The sequence below is a fragment of the Rhea pennata genome, chromosome 5 (assembly GCF_028389875.1).
Source record: "Rhea pennata isolate bPtePen1 chromosome 5, bPtePen1.pri, whole genome shotgun sequence".
In the NCBI taxonomy this organism is placed as follows: domain Eukaryota; kingdom Metazoa; phylum Chordata; class Aves; order Rheiformes; family Rheidae; genus Rhea; species Rhea pennata.
In genome coordinates, this window is record NC_084667.1 from 64,742,510 (window position 1) to 64,768,020 (window position 25,511).

At 39.0% G+C, this 25,511-nt stretch overlaps 1 protein-coding gene and 1 non-coding gene across 5 annotated transcripts; one reads left to right on the forward strand and one right to left on the reverse strand.

The window, feature by feature from the left end:
* Positions 1–5: 5 nt before the first annotated feature.
* PSMA3 (proteasome 20S subunit alpha 3) lies at positions 6–23,112 on the reverse strand. Of its 4 annotated transcripts, XR_009958589.1 has the most exons (13): positions 22,521–22,599; positions 21,706–21,788; positions 20,482–20,605; positions 19,652–19,753; positions 19,444–19,517; positions 18,788–18,860; positions 18,460–18,525; positions 14,985–15,031; positions 12,053–12,120; positions 11,803–11,867; positions 11,158–11,249; positions 7,941–8,023; positions 6–274 (listed from the first exon to the last, which is right to left on the reverse strand). XR_009958589.1 is itself a non-coding variant. In XM_062577461.1 (12 exons), exons 1-11 carry the CDS (start codon positions 22,578–22,580, stop codon positions 11,205–11,207), a joined length of 807 nt encoding a protein of 268 aa, XP_062433445.1. In that variant the 5' UTR covers positions 22,581–22,599; the 3' UTR covers positions 6–274; positions 11,158–11,204. The 4 variants fall into 4 exon arrangements, 3 of the variants coding, with proteins under 3 accessions (XP_062433445.1, XP_062433446.1, XP_062433444.1); XM_062577461.1 differs by lacking the exon at positions 7,941–8,023; XM_062577462.1 differs by lacking the exons at positions 6–274; positions 7,941–8,023; positions 22,521–22,599 and adding an exon at positions 22,993–23,112 and having other exon boundaries at positions 11,062–11,249.
* A 193-nt stretch (positions 23,113–23,305) lies between these two features.
* Positions 23,306–23,378, forward strand: TRNAK-CUU (transfer RNA lysine (anticodon CUU)). The gene has a single exon. It is a non-coding gene; the product is annotated as a tRNA-Lys (tRNA).
* The last annotated feature ends 2,133 nt before the right edge of the window (positions 23,379–25,511 follow it).

Below are 25,511 nucleotides of genomic sequence, written 5' to 3' on the forward strand. Positions count from 1 at the left end.
CTGAATCCTAGGAAGTCATTTTATTATCTACTCCTCTGTAAAAAGATTAACAACAAATACTTAACATTGTTCAAAGCAGCAGTACTTTTATCATGTGTTACTAATACCGAAAGTCATATATATGCTGTATAGAAGACTCACCTTGGAATATCTTAATCTGCAAATTAACACAAGACTACTTAAAAAAAAAAAAAAAAAAACCCATCAAATTACTCTAAGCATATAACTGATCTTCGGTCACATGTAATTCTGAAATTCGGGTGATGGCTGGACCCTGTAAATAAATTAGAAAAAATACTGTATTTTAAAACTTCTTTGGTGTTAGTTGCAGAATTTACAAAAATCTTGCTAGAAATCTTCCACAGATATGACACTCGAGGCAAATACAGCAGTTAGATACTTCTGTATCTAACTACAGTATTGCTTATAAGAATAAAAGCTGCAGCCAAATAGAATTGTTGAAGGTATCAGGTGGATTCCTTGAGAAGAGAGACAAGAATATAAAAAGAGGGATTTCTGGGCTAAGTAAGTCATAATTCTGTTCAAAGTAGTATTGCTGTTGACATACTGCATTTACATGTACTTACAAGAGCTTGGAGTACACATACAAAGAAGCTCAGTGTTAGAATAAGAATCAGTACTTCAGAATATTTTGGCTCTGAATGTATGTAATAAAATATATGTTCCTCTGTGTCTGTCTTCATTGGTGTTGAGAAAATGTTTAGACTTCTAGCTACTTATATTTTTGTTTCTAGTGTTTAGTTCTCCTTTTTTAAATGTTCTTCTCCTTGGTTTCCATTCTGTCAATAAATAGTGACACTGCGGTGGTTGAGCGACTGTCTGCTGTGAGGTTCAGAACATCTGTCTATGTGAAACTGCTGTATTTCTGTATAGATGAAGAGGTCAGCTGTATGTTTGCCATATAACTTTATTGTCTGAGCATAAGTAATGGTATACTCTGAGAGAAGTGTGTCAAAAAGTTAATTGCTTAGTATCAGGAGAGGGGGAGGAACCTTGAGGAATGTAAAAGTTAACACCAGAAAGCTCAGTAAGTGTAGCTGGCTCTTTTTTTTTTTTTTTTTTTTTTTTTAAAAAAAGTTAAACCTTCTTTCCTAGTCATGGGAAAAAAAGTGTTTTACTCTTAACCAGCAGCAGTAAGTTCCGCATGTGTGTATATGTATTGATGCATACATACATATAAACACATATACGAATATATGTGTCTATATATCTTTTGGTATTGCTAAATGCTTATATACAGTTTCCACAGCTCTGGCACATTCCTGTCATTATGTTCACAAAAATTAATATTTAGTTATTCAAAGGCAAACTTAATTATGCATCATACTTTTCATTATTTTGTTGTGTGTATTGCTTATGGTGGAAGTCATAATGTGTAGCAATGCTTAAAAAGCCTGAATTAGTATATAATATCCCCTGAAGTTTACTAGCAATTTATCAGGTCTGCTATGGGAAGGTTTTGAAGTAGTGTGGTAACGCTTCTGGATATGGATAATCACGAAAATACTTAAAACCTAGTGCTTTGTGCAAAGAAAAACCTGGGAGAAAGGCCTCTGGTCAGCTCTGCAGCTAACAGGAGTACTCGTTTTGTAGTTCCCTCAAATAATATTAGTAAAGTGATGATATGTGCTCAGCTTGTTTGAGTAGCTCTTGTTAGAGGCTTCAGATATCTCCAGGGAGAAGTACTCCTATTTTTACTGAATAAACTATGTCCAGACTGTTATGCTTTGCAGCTGCAGTCCTTAACTATAATTTTGCATGCTATAAAAGATGTACAGAAATTAGTGATGCATCAACTGATCTGCGTTATTAGCTGCCTAGCACCAAGAGGAGAGATGCTAGTTCTCAACTGATTTTACTGCGGCTTTCATTCTAGCCTGTTAAGTCTGTGAAGAGGTTTTGGCAAGTATTATGCAATCTTTTAATTCCAAACATAAAATGTTCCTTTTTTAAGACTGACTGGTAGTCTTGTCTTTGGACAGAATAAGAACTATATTGGAGGAGACTTTTTTCTGGTATGCAGTTTTCTATTAGGATAGTTAATACACTTGTATGAAAAGCTAACTAACTTAGCAGCTGTGGAATGAGGGTGACATAGCCCAGGTTTACTTAAGATAGAATTTTAAGCCAATTTGCATGCTATTGTCATGTGTTATTAAATTATCTGAATATAGATATTTCTCATTGGTTGTCTAGCAAACAGATGCAAGATAGATAGTTTGATTACAAATCACACTACACTGGAATTATCTCGAATGACTACAACTTTGCGTCAGTGCCAATAGTGAGGCTATTACACCTATGTTAGAGAAGTAGGAGCTTTTTTGTTTTTAGTGTGCTGATGCAAAACACTGCTGTATAGTATTAGAGAGAAGGTGGAGATAACTACAGCACACACCTTATCAAACCTGCTGTAGACACCTTCCTGATTTATCAGCTTTACTTCAGATGTAGCAAAGGACTTCAGTTATCTGGAAACAAATGATCAGTCTGTCCTTCTAAACTTTAAACAAATACTTCAAGTCAAAGTCAAATGAGATGATTCAGTTGTTATTCTGGCTGGTAGCATATTTCATGTGACTCCTGAAGGAGCATTTTGCATTTTTTGAAAATAGTAGTGTGTCTGTGAATGCTAGTATAGAGGCAAAAGATTAGCTCTGTCTGTCATTAGTTAGTAATCAAATCTTCTGTTTCAGTTTTGTCTTTTGTTATGCACAAGACGCTAGTTAGTACTAGAAATGCACCTTTGTGCATGTATGCATATGTGTTATCTTAGTTTATCAGCTATTCAGTATTGTAAACTTTAATTTTTAAAACTTCTTGTATTTAACTGGCTTTCAAAATCTCTACTGCACGCAATTTAAAAATGTTTCTTTGCTGACTTCTGAGTTGTAGTTAGAAACACTGTTACTAATGTAAATCTATCTGCTGATAAATGTTTATCTGCTGGATTTAAATCTAGCTACATCTCTTTTTAAGGTGAGTTGTTTTTAATATAGGATTGAAGGAGTGGTTCTCTAATGTGTGAATTTTGTCACTAGACCACATACAGAATAAATGTGACTTTAGTATTCCTGTTAAAACTTCTAAACTTGCATCTAATCTCTAAATAATCTGTATTCTTAATAGAGTAAGATTTTTGTCTAGAGCTATTAGTACTTGAGTCCACCTCACATCTGAATCAAACATAAGTAGTGAAACTTGAATACAAGAACTTCGTGTTTGTGGGAGTGGTGGTTCTGTATTTCATTGCTATGAAAATTAACAGGGGAGTACTTAAATTTGGTTGCATGCTGTACTTGAAGAATCTTACTGGAATCTTCTGAATAAAAAATGTAAGGTATTCCTTCATCTGCCTTGGAGCAACTGTGCATTCGCTCCAGCTTTTTGTGATACCAGACTGACTAAATGTATACTGAATGAGTGTGTAATGTTATTCGTATCTAGGATGTTGACTGGTGCTGAACTTGAAGAGCTCAGGGAGGCTGTTGTTTCACTTTGGCAAAGAGAAGTGACTCCTGTTGGATAATTCTCTCCATATCTTGGTAGAAGATTCAGGGTTTTCTTGGATTTTGCTTTTACAAAAGTAATTTTCTGAGTGATTTGTCATGGCCAATCTGAAGTAAGAATCTTACATGCCTTTGTTATCTGTTGGTAGTTTATATCTTAGAAGGCTTTTATTTCCTCCTGTATTTCTTAAACATATCTACTTCTGCAGAAAGGAATCTTACTCTGTGTGTGTGGGGGGGGGAAAGCTGTTATGGAGCTGTGCTCCCATATAGACATGTTTATTCAAACACTGATAAGTGGCTTGTTCAGTTTAGATTTTTATTAAAACACATCTTTTCACCATTATAGTGATATCTAAAGGACAAATAAAATACAGTTGTAATATTGGTGAGTCCTTGCACTTCGTCTGCTTGTCACATAGTTGTTGCTTTCAAGCTTGTCAATATTGATAAGCTGTTGATTAAAATGATGGATTGTTACAAACCTAAAATGAGAGTTGTAAAGCAACATGATCCGTGCCATTAATTGTATGCAGCCTAGCACAAGGAAGCAACAGCTACTCCAGCAAAGGCTGCGGTATTCAGTGCAAGAAAGCTTGTGAAGGCAGTAGTTACATGGCCTTTCTTCTAAGGCTTTTCCTTGTCTAAAACACTTAAAGTAACCGAGTAACCGTAAATGATAACTTTTCAAGCTTGTTAAACAAGATTGCACTTGATCACTATTGTGTGTGGGTTTTTTTTTTTTGTTTGTTTGTTTTTTTTTTAGTATGAGTGCTCTCAGTCTTTTGAACTAAATTTTACTAGCTGCAAGTAGCTGCTGTCGGTGAGAACCTATAGCTTGGCAACAGTGATTAAGTTCTGAGGCTCTTCCTACTTGCACTTTCTTTTTGAAATGATTTTTTTTTCATTTGTATGTATTGTTTAAACTGTTATTATTGGTGACAAACTTTCAAGTGGCCAGTAAACAAAGAGCTATCGTATGACTGAATATAATAGGGCACTTAAGCTGTGAATTAATTTACTGTTTTGCAGGACATCTTTAGCTTTGGGGATGTGCTTTCTCCTGTAAGGAACTTCAGTTCTGTGGAATCTGCCACCACCTTAGTTGCATCAGTATAGCTGCACTATAAACAGAACTACTGGAATGATCTGTGCCATTAATTCTAGAATTGGGAAAGAAGAAAATACATGTATTTCTGGAGAGTTAAATTATTCTTTATGGAAGAAGTGAGCTTTTATTTATGTGGTGTGTTCTCCCCTAGCATCTCTGTGCAAGCTGCACAATACAGGCATAGACTTAAGAGAGTAGAAATGACAGTTTGGTTGGGGGAGTAGTGTCTTGTTAAACTGGCTTTCTTGCAGAAAATTCACTAAGCTAGGTTTTGGTTCTGCCTCCTAATATAGTATTTCATATACATGTATTTTAAATATTCTTGAAGGATATAGAAATGGATGTGGGAAAACTAGCCTCTCGAAGTGACATACTCTGTAGAGTGTGGAAAAACCTAAAATAAGAGCTGAAATTAACCTTTATATAAAAAGTGTTCTATCAAAGTCATCTAGCACTTCTGTTGTTGGTCTCAAAACCTGTTAGTGCTGTTTAATGTAATGGGTCTCTGTCCTACCCTAAATGATGACAGTAACAAATTCCTGCTTCACTTTCAAGAACTTTGTGGTGTCAGATTTAGGCATCTCTTTAATATATCAGCTTCCAGGTGCGCTTTCTGTAATTTAACTTACCACTAGTCAAACCTGCTACTGAAAGTGGAATCTTAATGATTGTAGTGTGTTAGCCTGTGTTCTGGATATACAGACTGTACATGTCATCCCAAATTATATCTAACTTTATGCAACAGTAAACTGGTCCATATTCTTTTTAAACTCCTATCTGGTTTGTTTTGCCATGTCAACTAAAACGATATTTTGAGAAGATAGTTCTTATGCTGTCTGTAGCAGAGAGTAAAGGGAATTTCATTTTTTTCTTTTATCTGACTACATGTACATGTTTGGACTGTAAACTATGAGACGCTGCTTCCTGCTTTATTCTAGCTGTCCATTTTTGGTTGGCCCAGCTATGTGTAAGAACCATTTTTAAACAACTGTTTGAGTCCTTTAATAGCAATGTACTGAAGATGAAAGAAGAATACTGCACACTGGTTGCTTAGCCCATCTGGAAATGGGAGGCTTTGTTGGAACTCAGTTGTAGATCCCATGCTCTCAAATACTAAAACATATTTATTGGACAGATAGTAAGGTTACATCCATACCTCTTCTACAGCCTGTCTTCTGCCTCTTTGTATAATTGGGCATAATAGAGTAACAAGATCTTCTGAAAGTTAAAAGCAGTTGGTGTCTCAAAATATCTCTCAATTCTAAATTGAAAGTAACTTCCTTTGCTGCATGTAACTTGAAAAACTGGTGGGTGGAGGAAAAACTAGTCCTTGTCTTACAGACATATGCAACTGAAAGAAAAAAATGAGGGGGAGCGAACAGTCTCCTTACTGTATTTTTGGTATTATTTCAAAATTACTGTGACAATTAACATTCTCACTATTCTTCTCTTTAAAATCCTGAATCTTTGTACTTTAAATAAAGGTAATGATTATCTTGACTTAGAGCTGATAAACGTGTAAGATGTATAGCTGCATTTGCTGTTTTGTGCTCCCTTACAGTTTTATCTTAAAGAAAAGCATTGCAATACTGTGTATGTCGCTATTCCAAAGCTGCTGCTTTAATGGTGACTTATGCTATATAGCCAGACAGCATCTCAAATATTAGTATGTCTATATACACAGTCGTGCATCAAGCGTGTGAGGTTTTTAACCTTAAGCCAGAAAGCTATTTTTGGTAGTGGGAAAGAAATAATAAATGACCTGATGCTTGGCATATGTCAGATCTGCACAAGATGAATTCTTTTTGAAATGTTTCCTTTCTGAGAGTCAGCACCAAATACAGATTAGTGTGTTTTGGGTTTTTTTTTTCTTTTTTGGGGGCGGGGGGAAGTTATCCTTATGTACATCTAGCATGCTAGAAACTTTTTTTTTAATAGATTAATACTTTGATCTATTTAAACAGCTCAATCTTATCATAGCTTCAGCAGCAGTATTAAGTCACTTGTAAAGAAGATACTATCAAAAATGCTGATTTTAAAGCCATGTAAAAGCAGTACAAACAATGGAAATTGATTACCCTGGTGCTGCAGTCCAAACACAATTTTTAAACAGTGCAAGTCCAATTGCATATTCTAAAATCTTACTTGGTACAGTCATGCATATGTATATAAACTAGATACTGGTGAACGTATTTTGTCACCTGCAGAGTTCACCTTAGCCTTGTTTTTAAATTCTTGAAAAAGTTTCTGTGTGGACTTGTTCACTAAATAACTGTAACAACAGGAAGCATGACATGTCCGGTCCTATTAAATACCAGAGTGACGATTCATCAGATCGTGAATAATAGTAAGTTGATGTGTGTGAGACTTAAGGAGAGGAAGCATCTTACTGTACATTCTACTCTTTTCATTGTTGGATCTGTGTACCTCTAAACTATATACAATCTTATTTTCTGGTGTTCTGCTAAACATGCAGTTTGGGTCTGAAGTAACAGTGTATGGCATTAAAGCTCTGGAGTTACGTGCTTCAAAATGGAAAGAACTACAGCTACGTGTTCCAAGTGGGTATTTGACTTTCTGCTCTATTATGTATTCCCATAAATGGCCAGAGTCTGGACTGTGTAGATTACTTGTAGCCTGAAGGAAAAAGAAGTGCTGCTTGGTATGAGTCTAATTATGCATTTCTGATACTTTCAGAACTGAAACTTTTCCAGTGCTTTGGGCAGAAGCATTCAAATTAGATGGTAAAAGCAGACATTACCTCTTGCGCAAATCTTTGACTCAGAACTTCTTACCCTGCTGAGGGCACATTTGTTAGCCTTGCAGTGCTTTGATTTCAACTTCACTTTAATATTGAAATGCGACAATCATTTTCAGACCAGCTATAGAAGCTAATTTTCATTCTAGCAAGGGGAGCCAAGCTCTGCTTTTGTGGGATAGCATGTTGGCTCTGCTGTTAATTAAGGCTGGTTCTGGGAGCCTTTAGATGTCACTGTTGCTGACTGCTGCAGTTTAGTCTATCATACTGGGCCTGCATGTGCTTCAGGCATCTCTGAATTGAGTTAGCCAGCTGGACTCTCCCTAGTCCCCTGGCATGTTAAGTGGCTCACTACTCAAAACAGGTAAGATTTAAGTAGGAGCATGAGGAGCTTTTCTGGAGATCCAACCCTGCAGAAACTGAGTGTATGTGTTTTCTTTAGGCATCCTCCAAAGCTGAAGCTATAGAAGACTGAGTGTCGGGAGCTTTCACATCTTTCTTTGCTTTAGTCACTGATCAGCTGTCTGTTCTCTGGGCTCACCTTTGACTTTATCCTGGATATGTCTTAAGACCAGAGAGGGAGGCAGCATTTACAACAGGTGAATCTTTCTGGTTTTGCATATCCTTAAAATAAAAAAAAAAAAAAAAGAAAAGAAAAAAAAAAACTATAGTTTCTAGTAGTGCACATCTTAAGTGCTGAGACTTAGTATCGTTATCTCTGATCCTCTTCTGTAACAGATACAGTCCTCCCTTAAACAATGATCTCATATCCAGCTTTGCCCCTGCTGGATCTTAGTTTTCACAAAGCGGTTTGCCTGAGACAGCTATATTTATTTTAAAAACAAAAAGCCATTTTCATACTCTCCAGTATTTACTGAATGTTTAATGGTGCTGTGTTGTCCTACTGCATTCAAAAATTTTACATAGTCATTGTTGCCATGACTGGCCTTGTAAGCCATTCCCTTTTTTTTCAAAGGCTTCATCTCTTGTCCTAGTGACTTGCTACTATGTGTCAAGCAATATAAATAATACAAAGTTTGACTGTGGTCTTAATTCATATCTACTAGTTCACAATAGCAAAATTAATTGAAATCAGAATTTACCCCATAAGTGTGGACTACAGTAGCGAAATATTATGAAGGTTAGTGTACAAATTCATAGTTAATCATTAAGTAACTAGCTTCAAAGGTAAACACACTTTGGTTGTATCACTCTATCCCATTTGGCACTTCTCCTGCAAATAGTTAAGGCTATGAAGTTAGCTGTAATAGGGAGTTTGCAATAGTTTTTTTCTATTGAAATGAGAGTCCTTCTAGACTAGAAATAACAGCTAAGTCTCTCCAATCCTTCTTGTTTGTTAAAAGGTAGCCATACTTAACACCACTTCAGTAGAAGTCAGCTAGATTTCTACTGATTCAAACGTTAAGGGGAATATTGATACTACAAATGGCTTATTCAGTGTTTGTCCTGCTCTCTTGTCTCTGACTCCCTGAATAAATGCAAGTATTTTTTTCAAACAAGGCACCATAAGCTGCTTTTTTTTTTTCCTTCTCTATCTGCAGTCAATGAAAGAAGTAACAGCTGTTTTTCCTTCCCACAGATGAAGATCAATTCTTACATATCATGATAAACAGCTAGAGCCTACACTCTTGACAACTCAGTTATAACTTAATTTGGAAACAAAAACTGACAGTAATGATCACGTTGGTATTACTTAACTGAGGATGTTGCTATGACAAACAAGTGCTATGTAGCATTTTGTATGGGTTATTACAAACTGGAATTTCATAGGCTTTTAAATTGCTTCTCCTTGTAGAAAGGTGTATAGTTATTCCAACAAGCAATAAGTTAGATCATGCTTCTTCTTCAAAGAAGCTTTTTAAGATGCTGTGTTCTCTGAGAAGTATCCAGTTTGAGATTATGAATAGGAAAGGAGGTGGTTCTCTCAACTCTGTTTTTCAAATATTGTGGAACAGGTTTCTTCCATTTCATCTTGCAAATATGCACATTTGATTTTGCTCTCCTCTCATTTAACCCAGAAACCTGATTTATGTGAACTGTTGGTACACTTCCTGTCCCTAATTCTGAATGACTGTTACTTAAATTGGGTAGACGTGTGCAGCTACACCCAGTTGTGGCTATTAACTTTCCATTTTGCAGTTTCAGCCAGCAGTATAATATCAAAGACTTTCAAGATGGGAATGAAGTTCTGTTGTCAAATACAGTGAGTAGAGCATCAGCCCTAAGCTAATGCTTTAGGCTGCTGACTTGAGCTTCCTCCTAACTGGCTCCCGCTATGACTCAAGCACCTGAATCAGCAGTAAGTTTTAGTAGTACGTTAGTTCATTTTGAAGAAATAGCAACGCAACTCAAGCCTGATTCAGTACAACTCTACTACTGCCTCTGAAGGAAGCTGTTGATCATGGTCATGATGAATGTTACTCAAACAGCTTTGATCTAGAGTTCTAGAACAATTTAAAAGTTATGGCCACATGGAAAGGCAGAAAATTCATGTAGCTTAAGCTTGAGACCATCACAACATATCCACAAATTTAAGCAACTTGTCTGGTTGAAGACATCTTTCAAACTTAGTATCATTAATTATTCAAAAAACTTCCCTGTCTCACTTGACTTTCCCCATCACTAAAAAAGAAATTAAGGAGAGCCAATATCTTGCAATCCTCTTTAGAAAACTCTGAACATTTTCAGTGTTTTTTCAAAGAAAAAATATTGTATAAAGGACAGCTTTTGTTCAAGGGCTGCTCGTTATTAACGTGTGGTATTCAAGGTGAGGAGTTTGATTTGTTAGAGAAGTATGCATTTTAGACTTGTAGTGACCATTGGAATTTAATTTCATGGTCAAGCAAGACTTGGATTTTAATTGAATTTTAAGGTAATAAACAGAACAGTTTATTACTTTGTCTTTCAAGACTTAGAAGTGACTAAAATAAGCAGAGTCTTTCCTGCTTTTCTGCTTCCTAGGGAAAAAAAGCTCCTTTTCAATGCCTGTGAAGGTCACACAATTGACAAAGTTGATTCAAAATTGATTTGAGAAACTCTAGCTACATCAGGCTGTTTAAAACAAGACTAGTTTAGTTCTTCAAGCATTAATCCCAGTTACTTAGCTTAATAGATCTCATATCTTTAGAGCTTATAAAAAGCACTATTTTAAACTGAATTAACCATGAACTTTTAGTTTCTCCTATTCATCAGATAAGCCTAGCCTTAATACATCAGAGCAAAATTCCTTTTGCTGAACATTTGCTGGTTACACTGGCTGTTTGAAGTTGTTAGCTGTGTACATCACCTAAACCTATAACCAGCTGTTTTACAGACTTGTATTCTTTCCCCCACTGTAAGTCATAACAAGTAGACTATAGCTATGTCTGAACTGCAAGTCATGATACTGGTTATTCAGACAGTAGTCAAGTACTGATTTTAATACTAAACTACAAGATATGAAAGACTAGTCACATTCCCAGGCAGATCATTTTTCAGACCTAGCCTGGCTCAACTATAGTGGTGTAGTAAGAGGAAACAACACCACCCTGATCCACAAAATTTTCCTTCTTGTCATGTTTGATACAGATTGACTAACTTTTGTAGTACAGTTGTTTCTCAATAATGTTAGCTTATACTATTTTGAAATAAAAGTTAACATAGACAGTAAAATGGAAAATTTATTAGTGCAAGTTGGTCACTCAGTATCTTCCAGCAAGTACATAATGGCATCCCATGGTTAATACATATAAACAAACCTGTACTAAGTTAAGAAAAGTTGAACTTGTCTTGAAGTAACAATATGTTACATATTGTCATCATCTGATTCATCCTCCTCTTTCAAAGATTCCTGTGGAGGGGGGAGGAAAAAGTTTAGTAACACACACACACAAACACACACACACACTCTAGTTTAAGTCATCCTACAATAACTTCCTACGAAAGGAGTTTTGCTAGAGCTTTATAAACTTGTCAGTTTGTTCATATCTTTAGGCAGGTAAAACCTGTTGGAAATCTGTTAAAAGCTGGGAATATTTAAATTTTTCCAGCTAGTTATTTTTTAAAAGCAGTTGTAGTCAACACGACTTATTAGCTCTCCTATTCACTTATACCACTGTTCAAAGTTCAATACATTTACTTTTGAAGGAGAAACATGCCACCTATGCAAGCCTGTTGAAATGTCCTGTTTTTGAAAATAAGAGCTATCCCAGGATCACACAGTATATTTCACTATTCTCCCTTCAGAATAATTTCAGCTAGTAGTTAAGTGATTTTTGCTGTAACTATATAGTTCTCAGACATCACTACACTAGAAGCCTAACTGTCAGTTAATTTATTCTGTTCTGGACTCATTTGTCATGTAAAACACTGAGATGACTCCAAAAAAAAAAAAAAGACCTTACCTTGGCATATTTTTCTGCTTCTTCTCTGATATCTTTGGGAACAATTTCATGTTTTCCATTGGTTACTGCCAATAAAAAAAGAGAGGGAGAGAACATCTTAGATAGAATTCACATGAAGACCTTGACATGCAGGGTGAAGTTAGAAACAATTTTTAGTTTCTAAATTTTTAGTTTAGAAACAAGTTTTAGTTCAGCTACAAAAGTTTAGAAGTCTTCTATAGTGTTTATAGAAACTATAAAAATGCATTACTTTCTCCAACCCAGCTGAGTTCCAGTTCAAAAGCTTTATCCTTTACTTCATCATGAACTATGTAGATTCTGGAAAGAACAAAAAGAGTATAGATTAGAACAGATTGATCAGTAGGCTGAATAAGCTTTCCTCCCTTTGCAGATATATTCTTCTATTGAAAGATTCTTCTTACAGTCAATAGAAGCTCTCCCCATGCTTTTTGCCTTACATATACAAACAGAAAAAAAAAATAAATAAGGAACTGCCGTAAAAATACATTCAATGATTACAGCTAAGATGTAGATTAGGTCAGATCTAATCCAGGTGCTGAATTAAACATAGTTAGAAATACAGCACCTTTAAAACATACATTGTTCAGAGTTTAAATACTGCAGAACTTCACTGAACAAGGCTGTCATCATTGCCTGCTTTTGCTAGCTTAGCTAGAATACAGTTAGATATGTCCTATATTTCTCCAGTAAATTTCTTTCCAGTTTACATTTAAGACTAAATCCCAGCACAACTGAAGCTACAATAGCCTGCATGACAAATTAGAGGCTAGCACATAGATTTCCATACTGACTGCCATTCTAAAAGCAAACATAATAACCAGAATTTAAACTACAAGTGATACAATAGCACATGCAGTACCATCCAGACTAGTGAAATCAGCCCTTGGTCTCTGTGGTAAAAATATTACACTAAAATAGCAGTAACAATGTAGCCACTTAGTAATAGTTACTCCTCAGTGGAATATGAATGGACAATAAAAACTCAGCCTCCACCACCGAGTTCAAACATACACTCAAAACAGTATCACACCTTAAACAAAAGTTAGTCACTTGTTTAGAAGGTTGTACTCCTTAGTTTGTTTCACAGAGCACTAAAGCAAAAGCTGAAAGACACCCTCTATTCCAAACTTATGTAAAAAGCTGGAAGGCAGTGGAGAACAGGCTATATTCAGCAGCACACTAAGTACCTCCACCTAAAGTTTGATAAAAGTATTGTGAAACAAATACATAAAATTATATAAACAGAGAAGGAAGTTAACACTGATATTAAAAGGCAGTATTACTATGCCTACCTTATTCTTACGCCCTTCTGCCACCATTAGAGACTGGGCTTACTGATCAGTACCTAAGTCTATCCACAGGCCTTCTATGTGTTCAGCTCATGACAAACTTTTTGCAAACCATTATAAGCTCTTGAAGAAGCTATTATTCTATACTCTGGCAAGTGTTTTAGGCTACAAAATGATTAAATCTTTCTATGTTATCTTGCTAAATGCTACTGAAAAGCTGAAAAACAAAACTGCATCTAGAGTTGCTGTTAAAACTTCCAGCAAAGACAGAATTAAAGAAAAAGTCTCTAGACCATTTAAAAATCCGTGCTTTATCTGTACTGTTTCAGAACTGCTTTGAGGTCCTTCTTACATCTGAAGGGAGGTGAGAAAAAAGTACATCTGAAAGACTCCCTTCTCACATCTGAAGATCCAACAAGTTCTTTCCTTTAGCTGCTATCATGACAGCCTCAGACAAACTCAGAAAAAAAACACACTTTGCAACATTGGTGATAGAAGCATGTTTAGTATTTGTTTATAATGTTCTAAGCAATAGCTATAAAATGTTGGCGATCATAATTTTGCAGCACAGATTAAATTTGTGACAAGCATAAGACACGTCCTAGAAAGCAGGAAAATTAAGTATTGTATCAGCTTGAAAGGATACCTGTATTTTTAAATTATATTAATACACGAAGTTTTAGGATAGTTTAAAGATAGGTTACTGCTGATCAACTCGTGTGCAAATTTAGTATTTCCAATATATTCAAGTGGTATCAAGCTTAATCATTTAAGTCAGCTATATCCTGTAATCAACTTTAAGCACAAAGTTATACATTGCTTTTTTCCTAAGCAGTTCTTGCTTTTTAGGCAAATAGAAAGGACAGATCAAGGACCGCAGCTTCATTTCTGGTTAATGTCTGAAGCATTAGTTCATTGTTCAATCTGTGCAATGAAGCGTACATCTCCTACTTAAGGATCAGGACGCCACGGAATTTCTGTCACCTGGTTTATATAACTAGGAAGTTTATATGACTAGGAGGAGTATTGCCAGCAGCTCAAAAGAGGTGATCCTTCTCTGCTCGGTACTAGTGAGGCCACATCTGGACTGTGTGTCCAATTCTGGGCTCCCCAGTAAGCAAGAGACATAGGTCTATCTGTGGGCCTTCACTGGACTGCTCCAAGATAAGAGACTGGACCATCTCTCATACAAGGAGAGGTCAAGAGAGCTAAAGCTGTTCAGCCTGGAAAAGACAAGGCTTGGTGGGTCGGTTCTTACAAAATTCTTTTGCTTAAGCATCAAGTAGAACAGCATCAAAAGGACAACGCCAGACAGTTGTTGCCAGTGACAGGACAAGAGGCAATGGGCACACAGTGAAATACAGGAAATTCTGTGAGGGTGATGATGAAACACTGGAACAGGTTGCTAAGAGCTTGAGGAGTCTCCATGCTTGGAGACGTTCAAAACCCAACTGGACATGGTCCTGGGCAACCTGCTCTAGCTCACTCTGCTTAAACAGTGGGGTTGGATCAGACGATCTCCAGAAATCCTCTCCAACTCCAGCTATTCTGCAATTCTGTGACACTTTAAAAACAGTGATTATATCCAGTTTAAACTTTAATCCACTGTTGCTACAAATTGCACCTATAACAAGTAGCAGCTAAGATTAAAATAAGTATTTTTCAAATTCTTTGGCATTTTTCAGTACTAAGTGGCATATCACACAAGAGGAGGATAAATACTAATAGCAGAATACACTACATTTGGCATGAGCACCAATCTAGCAAGACTTGGTACTCAGTTTAAAAGGAATGTCTTCAGTTTGAAACCATGGCAAGCTCATCAACAAGAATTTTTACTGAGTTGCGGGGGGGGGATAGGAGGAGACTTACATTTTTGCAACCTCTTTAACAACATCACGGCAGGTCATTTCCTTCATCTGTAGATTAAAAACATACATCTTAAGAAAATGTAGTGTTTTCCATTTCTCCAAGATCAGAACACGAGTCTCTATTTGCATGCCTAATGAACTTGCTGTTCAGTACTGACAGATAGCTACAAGCAGAACCAAATGCATCTTGTCTTTCACTTTTGTTCAGTCTGCAACATGCAAGTCATTCTTCCAGTGCAGGATTTCACAAGTGAACGTCTGTGAAAAAACAGTTATGTTGAAACTTTCCAGTTTAAAGCACTCCACTGTTTGGATGCTTAAAGCTGAACAAATAATCTAAGCATCTTAGAAACTTTCTTGTTCTTAGATGCTTTTTGATAAACTGACCTAAAATAATATCCTGCACAGTGTAATGGGAGCATGATGTTTTCAAGTATCATTTTCATACACTTTCTGGATAGTATAGTAACACTTCAGGTCTTACCAACATTTTATTGGTTGATAATTTTGACTTTTGATTTTCTTTAATCTTTAAGTGATACCCCAAGGGCAGAATACTACTTAGATGTTAACAACAGACTGCATGGCTGTACAAGGTATTAGTATCTGATTTTTTTTTTAATCTCTTATTTCACAGTCTTCTGACATTTTAATCACAGTTAAGCAAAATAGTCTCATACTAGATAATGACAACATTGTAAGATTAAATGCCTATTTCCATGATATAATAAACTCCTGGTTTGTAAGTCAGATCTCTTGCCAGTCAACTCTTTTGGACTACAAAGTTATATACCCTACTATCTTTCATCACTGCAGGGCTGAAACAAAATTAGTCTTGTGTTTTTTCTCAAGGTTTCATCTGTACCAATCAGATGAACATCAGCCTTTGATACTGCACTCAAAAATGTACCTGTAATTAACTGAAACAGAACATTAGTCACAAAATACAGTCCCAATACATTACACATTTTAGTGCAACTTTCCCTGGTGTAAAATGATTTTCAGTTTCAAAATAAGTTACCAGCTCTTTCTTTTCATATTCTTTATACTGAACTCTGAATGTAACCCATTAGTTATATATAGTTTACCATTTTTCCCAGATTTGTAAAATATTTTCAAAGCTGTAGTATAGAAGCTACTGGTCTTGAGACAGCAGTGAAGAATTCCCAAAGCAATAGCCCTGTGTCCCTGTTGTGTGCTACAGCCCATTCTGGGATAAAGCCTGCACTTGGAAGTGATGGACAGGGAAAAACAAAAGCACCTGGTTACATAAACAGGCCATCACAGTTCCACTCCAAGAAATTTCCTAAACAGACAGAGACCCATTGCTTCAGCACTTACATTTGCGACCCTCAATCTGTAACACAGTACGGATCACTGTACATAAGCATAACTTAACTAAAAACAAATACTTAAATTATATCTATATATGCATATAGAGTTAGTAGTGAAACTGCAAGACTTGAAGGTCTATAGCTGCCATGCATGTTTATAAGCCAAAGAACTTTGGCGTGAAGTTACGTTTTGACATCATCCTTTTCCCATCGCAGATGCATTAATTCTGCAGGCAAACCATTACAATACTCATCATCACAGGAATTAATTACGATTGTGTCCATATCTCAAGGAAAATGTGATTAATAGCATCTGAGCTACATGAGAAGCACTGCAGGAGGTTGAAACACTGAAGCACTGTGCATGTGACTACAAGTTTTCCCTCACACTCTTGCATAACTACAACTGATGTGATCAATGCAGTGTTTCCTGCTTGCACTTTAAGCTACCTACAAGGGTTTCATATGCTGTGTCCTCTCTCCCAGATTCAGTATCTGTTCTGCAGTACCTGTAAGGCAGGTTTAAAGTTGTGACTACCTGCTTGCCTCTGTTTTCCATGTGCAGTCATCTCTTATTCCAGTAAGTTTTAATTAATAGGTTACTGTAGGCCATTATCACCCCCACACAAGCTTTTAGTTCTTTGTCTCTTTATCATTTCAGTTATGACATTAAATCACAAATTGGTCTTATCAAAATTAATTCTGATCTGGAAACCTATCAATATACTGTTAGCAAAAAGCATCTGCATGCAAGACTGTACTCGCTTCACATTGCTGTGACAAAAGCATAAGCATTACAAGACATTCTGCAAACAAGCCATTAAATAAATGTAGCTACGCTACATAATACACTATTGTTTCCATGTTAATGTTACAGGCCATACTGTAGATATCAAATAATACATATACTTATTAGCTGTACAAGAACCAAGAAGTATAGTAATTTTTTTTTTACACAAATCTCAGCACTGCAGAAAAAACATGAAATTTTTGTAAACTGTATTACCCAGTGTATCAGATCTTTCTGCCACTTTGTACACATCAAAACTGAAATTATAGTTTCAAATGCCACAATACATGTCAAGATCAGACCTTGTAGGCTTCCTACTTTAGTTTAACATATTGAGACTTCTTTTTCCCTAAAAAATGCCTGTTCTGGGGAAAGACAAAAGGAAACACATCTAGAACTGTATCATTAAATATACTATGTGAACATGATGCTTTCAAATGTAGAGAAAAAGAAACTTTTGCTATTAAAAAGGGAAACTGTTCCGAAATGTCCTTACAAATTGTAGCTACTTTGATGCAGCCAAAGTTAACAAATGAGAATATACAAGATTTTAATATTCCTCAAAATATTTTGTCCTGTATATGTACTTTACAGCAATGCCTGTTTCACAAGTGATGATTCTAAATCCATGTCATCTCACCTACAAGATTTACAAGATGTTTTCCTGTTGCAATTAATGTAGTCACTGATGTTCACAGCACTAAAGTCCTTTTCATCAGACACGTAAAATATTTTGAAGTAGTATGTTTACAATCAGTTAGCAACAACAGGCTCCTTACACAGACTTTTTTGAAAAAAAGGCAACACCTTAACATTAGCCAGTTGCAAAATATGGCAAAATACCTGGCAAAAAAAATATTTTTCTCCGTTAACGTTTTCAAAGTTATACTATTCCAGTGATCACTCCGTATTCTGCAGTTCCACTCATTTCCCTTAGCAATGCCAGCATTTTTCAACTTTTAAGCAAAAGGATCATCTAAAATCTTTGGGGGGGGGGGGAGAATAGATATACCACCCTGCACAATGCAGCCCTAAGGTTTTCATTCACAGCTAAATGAAAAACTTAGTTGTAAGCTTATATTCATTCAAATATTCTGCTTGCTGGCCCGCATGGGAGTGTAGGTTTATGCTTCTCATTTTAAAAGTGTGCACTCCCTATGGAGTTCCTGTTCCCCTGGGGCAAGGCTTGAGAAGTATTGCTGTTATAGAGGCTAGAACATCTTCTAGTATGTACAAAGGAAACATTTCATCTGCCTCTCTGGTATTTTGAATGTTTTAGGCATTCAGCGAGTACCAATACAAAGTTACGAATATCCATCTTGAAACAGCAAAACAAAACTATAACATCCTACCTGCAGCTTTTCAATCTCCGTTTTTGCAGCCTGCCTGGCTTTACCAATAGCACATCCCCAATAACCCTAAAAGAAAAAGAAGGGTGTGGGGGAAACAAACTTTGTTAGATACATATAAATAAATATATTTCCCAAGAAATATACACAATATGTGCATTTAAGAGATGTGAAGATGAGCAAAAATCAGTTCTGTTTACTTTAGGCAGTGATCTTCTCAGGAGTAAGTTCAAACATTAGCAGATCTTCTGGAACACCATTTACTATTTCCTAATTAGAAACTTTTAAAAGAGGAGCTTGTGCCAAGATGGAAATATTTTAAAACACTCACGTATGAAACACCTGATGGATCAATCATGTACAGTTGTGCACCGTCATCTTTATCATAAGACCCCAACATGAAACTGCAAAAAAAGGTGAAATTGGAAGCATTTGTTCTACCAACTCAAGAAGTATTACAAAGACTACACATGATTAAGTTTCCTACAGTCTTCTTGGAGCAAAATGACCATCTCCTACATTCTATTAAGCAATTCATCTTACATTTTAGGATTATCATGACCCCCCACCACACCGATGCCAGTAAGGTTTTACTGGATCTGTAACTAGACAGCAGCTTGACAACAGCTTTCAACAGCTTATTTGTCACCTTGTACCAACAACTTCAGACCATTACAACATACTCTTCAGCTACGAGGGCAAGCAGGATGATTGCAGAGGAAGTTCTGCTTTCACGACTGCCACAGATCTAAAGTTTAGGGATAGGGTGGCATTCTGTGTGCTCTTATGCAAGTGTGAATGCTTCATCTACAGTTACCAGCAAATCTTTCCACCCCTGCCCCCCCCCCCCAAAAAAAAAGTTTACAACATGACTTCAAAGTTACTAATTCCAGTTAAAAAAAAAAAAAAAAATCAGCTAACCTAAATAGTTGCAACCATTGTGAAACAAAAGATCCTTGCAGATAAATATATATTTCAAAGACCTACCTGCAACCAAAAGGTCTGACAGCACTGTATAGCGTGTACGCATGCACATACATGGCCACTCTGTCTGCAAGATGCTAGGTGGAAAAAGAAAAAAAGACATTAAAACGCTTTCTCTGCAGAAATAAGCAAGCCTCAAGTAATAAAACATAATTCTCCCTGTTGAGGTTAAGAAAGCAAATAAAACAAATGGCCCATGCCACTTTCTTACCTTTAATGGAATATCATAGCCATAGTTAGATCTAAAGTTAGAAGCTTCTTCTCTAGCTATGTCCGCCAAAGAACGAGCATCTGCCAGAAGTCCTGCTACTGCCTGAAACGATAACCATTGTCAGCTACTCAAAACATTAAGAAAGTCTTAAAAGATAATAAGATGGACAGGTCTTAAGAAGATGGACAAAAGTCTAATTACGTGACTTAATCAAGATTCTTAGCGAATACTATTACAGCTAAATCCAGTCAAGCTTTCCACCTGCTAACAAGCTTAAAATGTATCAATATGATACTGATTTTCCTATATATACTGTATTAAAACATAAGTGAAGTTCTCTTCATGTTAAATAGTGTCTTACGATTTACCACTACACTACATTAACATCAGCAATATGAAAAAGGATAGCCATAGCAATGTACGATTCCTTTTCTGTTCTACATATATTTTGGATTAGAAGCAAACCTAGCTCTCTTCCCGATTGTCGTAAGTACATATAGTTTCAGGTATTTCTCTCATGCAGTAAACCACTATTTATGCTGACCTGACTATTATATAAGCAAAATTTCTTCAAAGAAATTTATAACAGCCTCAGAACATGCACCTATCTTCTATTTTAAATACATTTATCTAGATAGAAGTGAAGTATGAATGTGCACACATAACCAAGAATAAGTTACAGAAAACAGTCTAAAAATCCATTGGCATTTCTGACTACATACACAGAAAATTATAAATTACTTCTATTTATTATTGATTCTCTGCTCCATATAAATCTACTTTGGAGGGAGTCTCCCTTTGTGAAAAATTTAAGTTGAAGAGCACCTCACCATTCCAACATGTCGATCAACATTAAAGAGACGCTTATTGGAACCCTCTTCATAAAGCTTGGACAGAACTAGTTTTTCTACTCCAAAGACAACTCCATCTTTACACCTTATCCCAATTGCTGTACTGAAAAACAAGATAAATGCAAATCTCACTTACATAGAAGTGCAATGGATTTCAGAAGCCAAAATGAACAACAGAGAATTAACAAAATACTAAAAATAATGATATAATTTCCACAGAGGTAAATCCATGGTATGATCTATGTAGGACACCATTTTAACGTTGAAGACACAGCGGAAAAGAAAAAGAATTAGCTCACTAAACTTACAATAATGTTTTTACACGATGGGAAGGGGGTGAGGAAGGGACTGCCAAGTCCCTATCCAAATGATTTTGGACAGGACTACATGCAGTAGCAGCACTGTTTGGAGAAGCACATGCTGTACAATACTAATAAGAAAACAAGGAACTGTTTAATCTCTTCTTTTTGGTAAAGGATCTAGGAGATGTGACAGTCTCCGTAACCCTCCGAGAAAGCAAGATCAAGCATAAATTAGCAAACGTGCCACAAGCATTACCCCAGTCAAAATACTTTCACTAATCCTTACTAGGCAGCATGCGCTGTGACCAGACACCTGGGTTGATCCTTTCCATGCCCTGCTAATCAATCTCACTTTTATCACTAGCAAGCACAGCTAGGATTCTTGCTTTACAGTTTTCCTTTGCCTGAAGGAAGACACACATTTTTGAGAAGCAGACATTATTGCTTTAGCATGACATGCATTCCTCAAGAAACTGGGAACACCCATGACATTACTATGAATTTATGAGGCCTTGAGCAAGTTAGGTTTTCACATCCTCAATTCACATCCATAAAATGGACTTTTAGGTACTTCTGCAGCTCTATTATCATCATAGCTATGCACCTTAATGAGTCTTCCAATCCAATTTTGCCCCAAAGCATAGGATTTTATTGTCCTTAACATGCACAAGTAAGTTTACTGCCTTCCTCTGTATTCTCAACATCATCTGTGTTTCCACCATACTGCAGAACAATCAGAAGTCATTATACTCCTTTTACACTTTATTTGAAACCTCCTAAAATGTGGACAGGGACAGAGCTGCTTATAACTTCTTTTGATAATGTAACTTTATCTGCAAAGCCATCATATTTATTTAAAAAAGTTTCAACTAACAAACAGATACAGACATTTGTATCTTACCTACTATTCTCCACAGCTTTCATAGCATATTCAACCTGAAATACTCTGCCATCTGGAGAAAACGTGGAAGCTGACAGGTCATACTGAAAAAGAAAACACACTGCTCAGCAAAACAACAACAACAACAAAAAGCATTACATCCCAGATTTTTTTTTAATGCCCCTTTTCAGTGCAAGTCTTTTCCAGATTAGGTCTACCTATTTAAAAATGCAAGACCATCACTTGCATCACATCAGTGTGGACTAAGCACCACAAGCAGGCTGTTCCCTTACATAAGATGCATGAACAGCAACAAGCGAACCCAGCTAACTATAAAAAGTCATTGCCTCAGTCCTAGATATACTCATATTTCAAATCCTGACAATACAGACATCTTGCAGATCTGCAATCTAGAATATATTGTGCAACACTTATTATCTATGGGATCTTTCTCTATGCCTTTTCAGAATTTTAAGAGTTTCTGCTAATTTTTGGAAAAAATCCAGCAGCTATTAATAGCAAGCATGTATTTGAAATGCTTAAGAAGTATGCTACGTATCTAAACGCGGCTGCCCACACAGGCAAGCTCACTCCGCCTCAGCACCGAACCAGGCCGGAGCTGCGGTCTTGACCAAAGGTACCGCCCAGGACCTCGCTAGCTCCTCCTAAAGGATCTGTAGGATCTAAACCGAACAGAAAGCAAACGCAAAGCCGCCTCGCATTCACGGGAAAGCCCGGGCAGTCCGCATCCTTCCCGGAGGGCGCCGGGAGCGCAGGACTCGGCCGCCGCCCTCGCTGGGCTCAGGGCTTCGATCGCCCCCCAGCCGCGCTGACACCTGCCCGCCAAGCCCCGGGCCAGCGGCGCGTCCCGCCGGCGCCGCGCCACAGCCCGGCATCCCGGAGCGCCCCGCGCGGGGCCTCAGCCCGCAGGCCGAGAGGGGCGCGGAGCAGCCGCGCCAGGCGGGGCTCAGCCTGCCGGGCCCCCGCCCGCCCGAGCCGCCTTCGCCCCCGCCCCGCTCCGCTCCGCCCCGCCGGGCCGGGCCGGGCGGGCCGCGAGCAGCGCCGAGCCCCCAGCGCCGAGCCCCGCCCCGCCCCCCGCCGCGCCTTTCGCCTTCCGCGGCCTAACGGCCCGCGGTGACTCAGCAGCGGCGGCGGCGGCTCCGGCCCGCGGCGGCCGCGCAGGCGGTGACAGGCCGCGGCGGCGGCGGCCTCGGCCGGGGGCGGGACCGCAGGCTGCTCGCTCTGTCCCCGTCCCCCGCCGGCAGCGCGGCCCGAGGAGGCGGCGCGGCCCAGCCCGCGCGCACTCACCCCGGTGCCGATGGAGCTCATGGCGGCGGCAGCGGCGGCGGCGCGCTCGGCCCAGCCCGACGCGGCCCCCTCCCGCCCCGGCTCACTCACGCTCCCCACGGCCCAACAACGCGCGCTCCCATTGGCCGGCACGCCGGCCAATCATCGCTCGTCCGGAGAGGGGCCTCAATCCTCCTCCTTTCCCGCTGTGGGCCAGCGCGGGCGGGGCGGGGCTCCGGGGAGGAGCCGCGCGCGGGCGCGGACGTCAGAGCGCTCGGCGCGCACACGCTCCCCGGCTCGCCAAGGGCGCGCGGCGGGAAAGGCGCGCCACAGCGCCCGGCTAGCTCAGTCGGTAGAGCATGGGACTCTTAATCCCAGGGTCGTGGGTTCGAGCCCCACGTTGGGCGGGCACACATTTTTGCCCCAGCCGCCAGAGGGATCCGCGCTGAGGCGCCTGCGGGCCCGGAGGGCTCCTCGCCCTTTGCACCAGCGTCTCCGCGGGGTGGCTGCCCCCACAGCGGGGCCCGGGACCCAGAGGCTGGATCCCTTCATCCACCCTCCCAGGAGCGGGATCGTGGCCCAGGAGCAGTGGAGCAGGGGATCCAGGAGAGTTTAGCTGAGGATGAGACGGTTCTTGGGTGCCAAATGCTCACTGCCCGCTCTGGCTCCCGGGGGTGCAGCAGCCCAGGTCCGGGGGCAGCTCCCGCTCAGGACGCCCCATCACCTCCTCGCTGCGGTCAAGGCGACTCGGCTCTACTTACTCGCTTGGCTAAAACAAAACATCTTATCAGGATCCGAGAGCTTCTCTATTTACTCTAGCAGTTTATTTCCATTACTGACTTCCCTGCTAAAACATTCGAGTTTCACCCTGAATTTTTCTATCCTGAGGATCTGTAGACTCCTGTCATGCCAAGGAGGAAAGAATTGTAACATTTATGCTGAAAAAAATAGCTAAATCCTTATCTGTATGATAAAATATTTAAGTTGTGATCTACAGTGGAGAATAAATAGTCTTTCCTTACCCTTTCAAGGATGTAAAAATTCTGTTTCTATCCTTAGCAGGTCATGGGGCTCTGGTTTTAAATGTGCCAGTAACATACAACTTAAAATTTCTAGATGTGCTGTTTGAAGCAGCAGTCGAAGTTGTTCGGTGATGGAGAAATGCTCCAAGAGAAAAGCAGAGTGGACAGAAAGAAGATGAGGTGGCAGATCTAACAATGGCTCTGTGCCATCCTGCAAGGAAACAGGTTCTTTTTAGCCAGTTTGTGACTGTATCACAGATTGGGAACAAGTTAAGAACAGGGATGTAGCACACTTGTCTCTAAAACCTGTATTCTTACTCAGGTGCTTTTTCAAAGCATAACCATTTACAGTCGTTTGTCCTTTCTGAAGTCACTCCGGAAAATGCCGATATCCCAAACACTTGCTAAGGACTCCTGCAGACTGTTCAAATCTCCCTCGCTAAGCATTAGGCTCGTTAGTTCCTCCCTCCTTCAGCCCCTTCATGAGAAGGGGACCTCGCGCGTAGGTTGTCCTGCCAGAAGCAGCTGGGATTCCTCAGTCTGCTGCCCAGCCCGGAGGTGCCTTGGGAGGAAGCTTACGGCGGGGTACGGCAGCAGAGCAGCACACCACGTAGCAGGGCCCCGCTGGAAGGGACGCTCCGACTCCTGCAGGCGACACAGCAGCCCTCAGTCTTGCTGTAGGGGAGATAAAAAGGGTTTAGTGAAGGAGAACGTGATAAAGCGCAGTTGGAACGAAGGCTGTGAACACGCGGAGGAACGAGGGGAATGCTGGTATTTGAGCAATCCACTGGCGACATCCTCAAGGATACCACCCCATTAAAGGATCACAGGCTTAGAGAAGCAGAGCTTGAGTGAGTGACATAAGGAGATACAGAGCAAAAGCAAGCAAGAACAGAATAACCTTCAACAAACTCGAAACTCCAATGTTTAATCCATTTCCCAAGTCCAGGCTAGGGCCTGACTGAGAGATCATAGTCTCTGCTGAAGAACCTGTTCCTGTATCACGACATACCATTAGTGTCCTCAGGCTGCTGCAGAAAAATCTCATGGGAGCTAATCACAATCTAGGCAAAAGGTTTCATCTGGAAATCCAGAGTGTGTTTGGACTACACTGGCGGCACTGGTCAGGCCCAGGGTGCTTTGAGGATTAAGATACAATCGCTAAAAGAGCAAACTCATCCACGGACTATAAAACATCATAAATCATTAACAGCTGCTCACAACTATGTATGTTTATTTTTCTATGCTTTCTGCTTAACAGCCAAGCACGTGATTTGAAGTTAATACACTAGGAAGACAATGATTAAAAAAAAAAATGTATCTGCCAACACCACTGGAGTTAACACATAGCCTGTGTTAATGCTATCAGGCCACTATGACAGAGTACAGCACTGACTCCTGATTTTTAATTAAAAATATTAAGAAAAAAATACTACCATTCCTACTACTACTACCACCATTTGTCAACTAACATTACATGCAAAGGTAAAGCATTTATGAAAGTGAATGACAAACACG

What these genes read in the sequence shown, in the direction of transcription:
- PSMA3 (XM_062577461.1), bottom strand. Translation starts at nt 22,580, where the DNA reads ATGCCGGGCTGTGGCGCGGCGCCGGCGGGACGCGCCGCTGGCCCGGGG. An exon ending in GCTATGATATTCCATTAAAG is followed by an intron (nt 19,518 to 19,651) that starts GTAAGAAAGTGG and finishes TTTTCCACCTAG; the next exon opens with CATCTTGCAGACAGAGTGGC. An exon ending in ACTCAGCTGGGTTGGAGAAA is followed by an intron (nt 11,868 to 12,052) that starts GTAATGCATTTT and finishes TTTTATTGGCAG; the next exon opens with TAACCAATGGAAAACATGAA.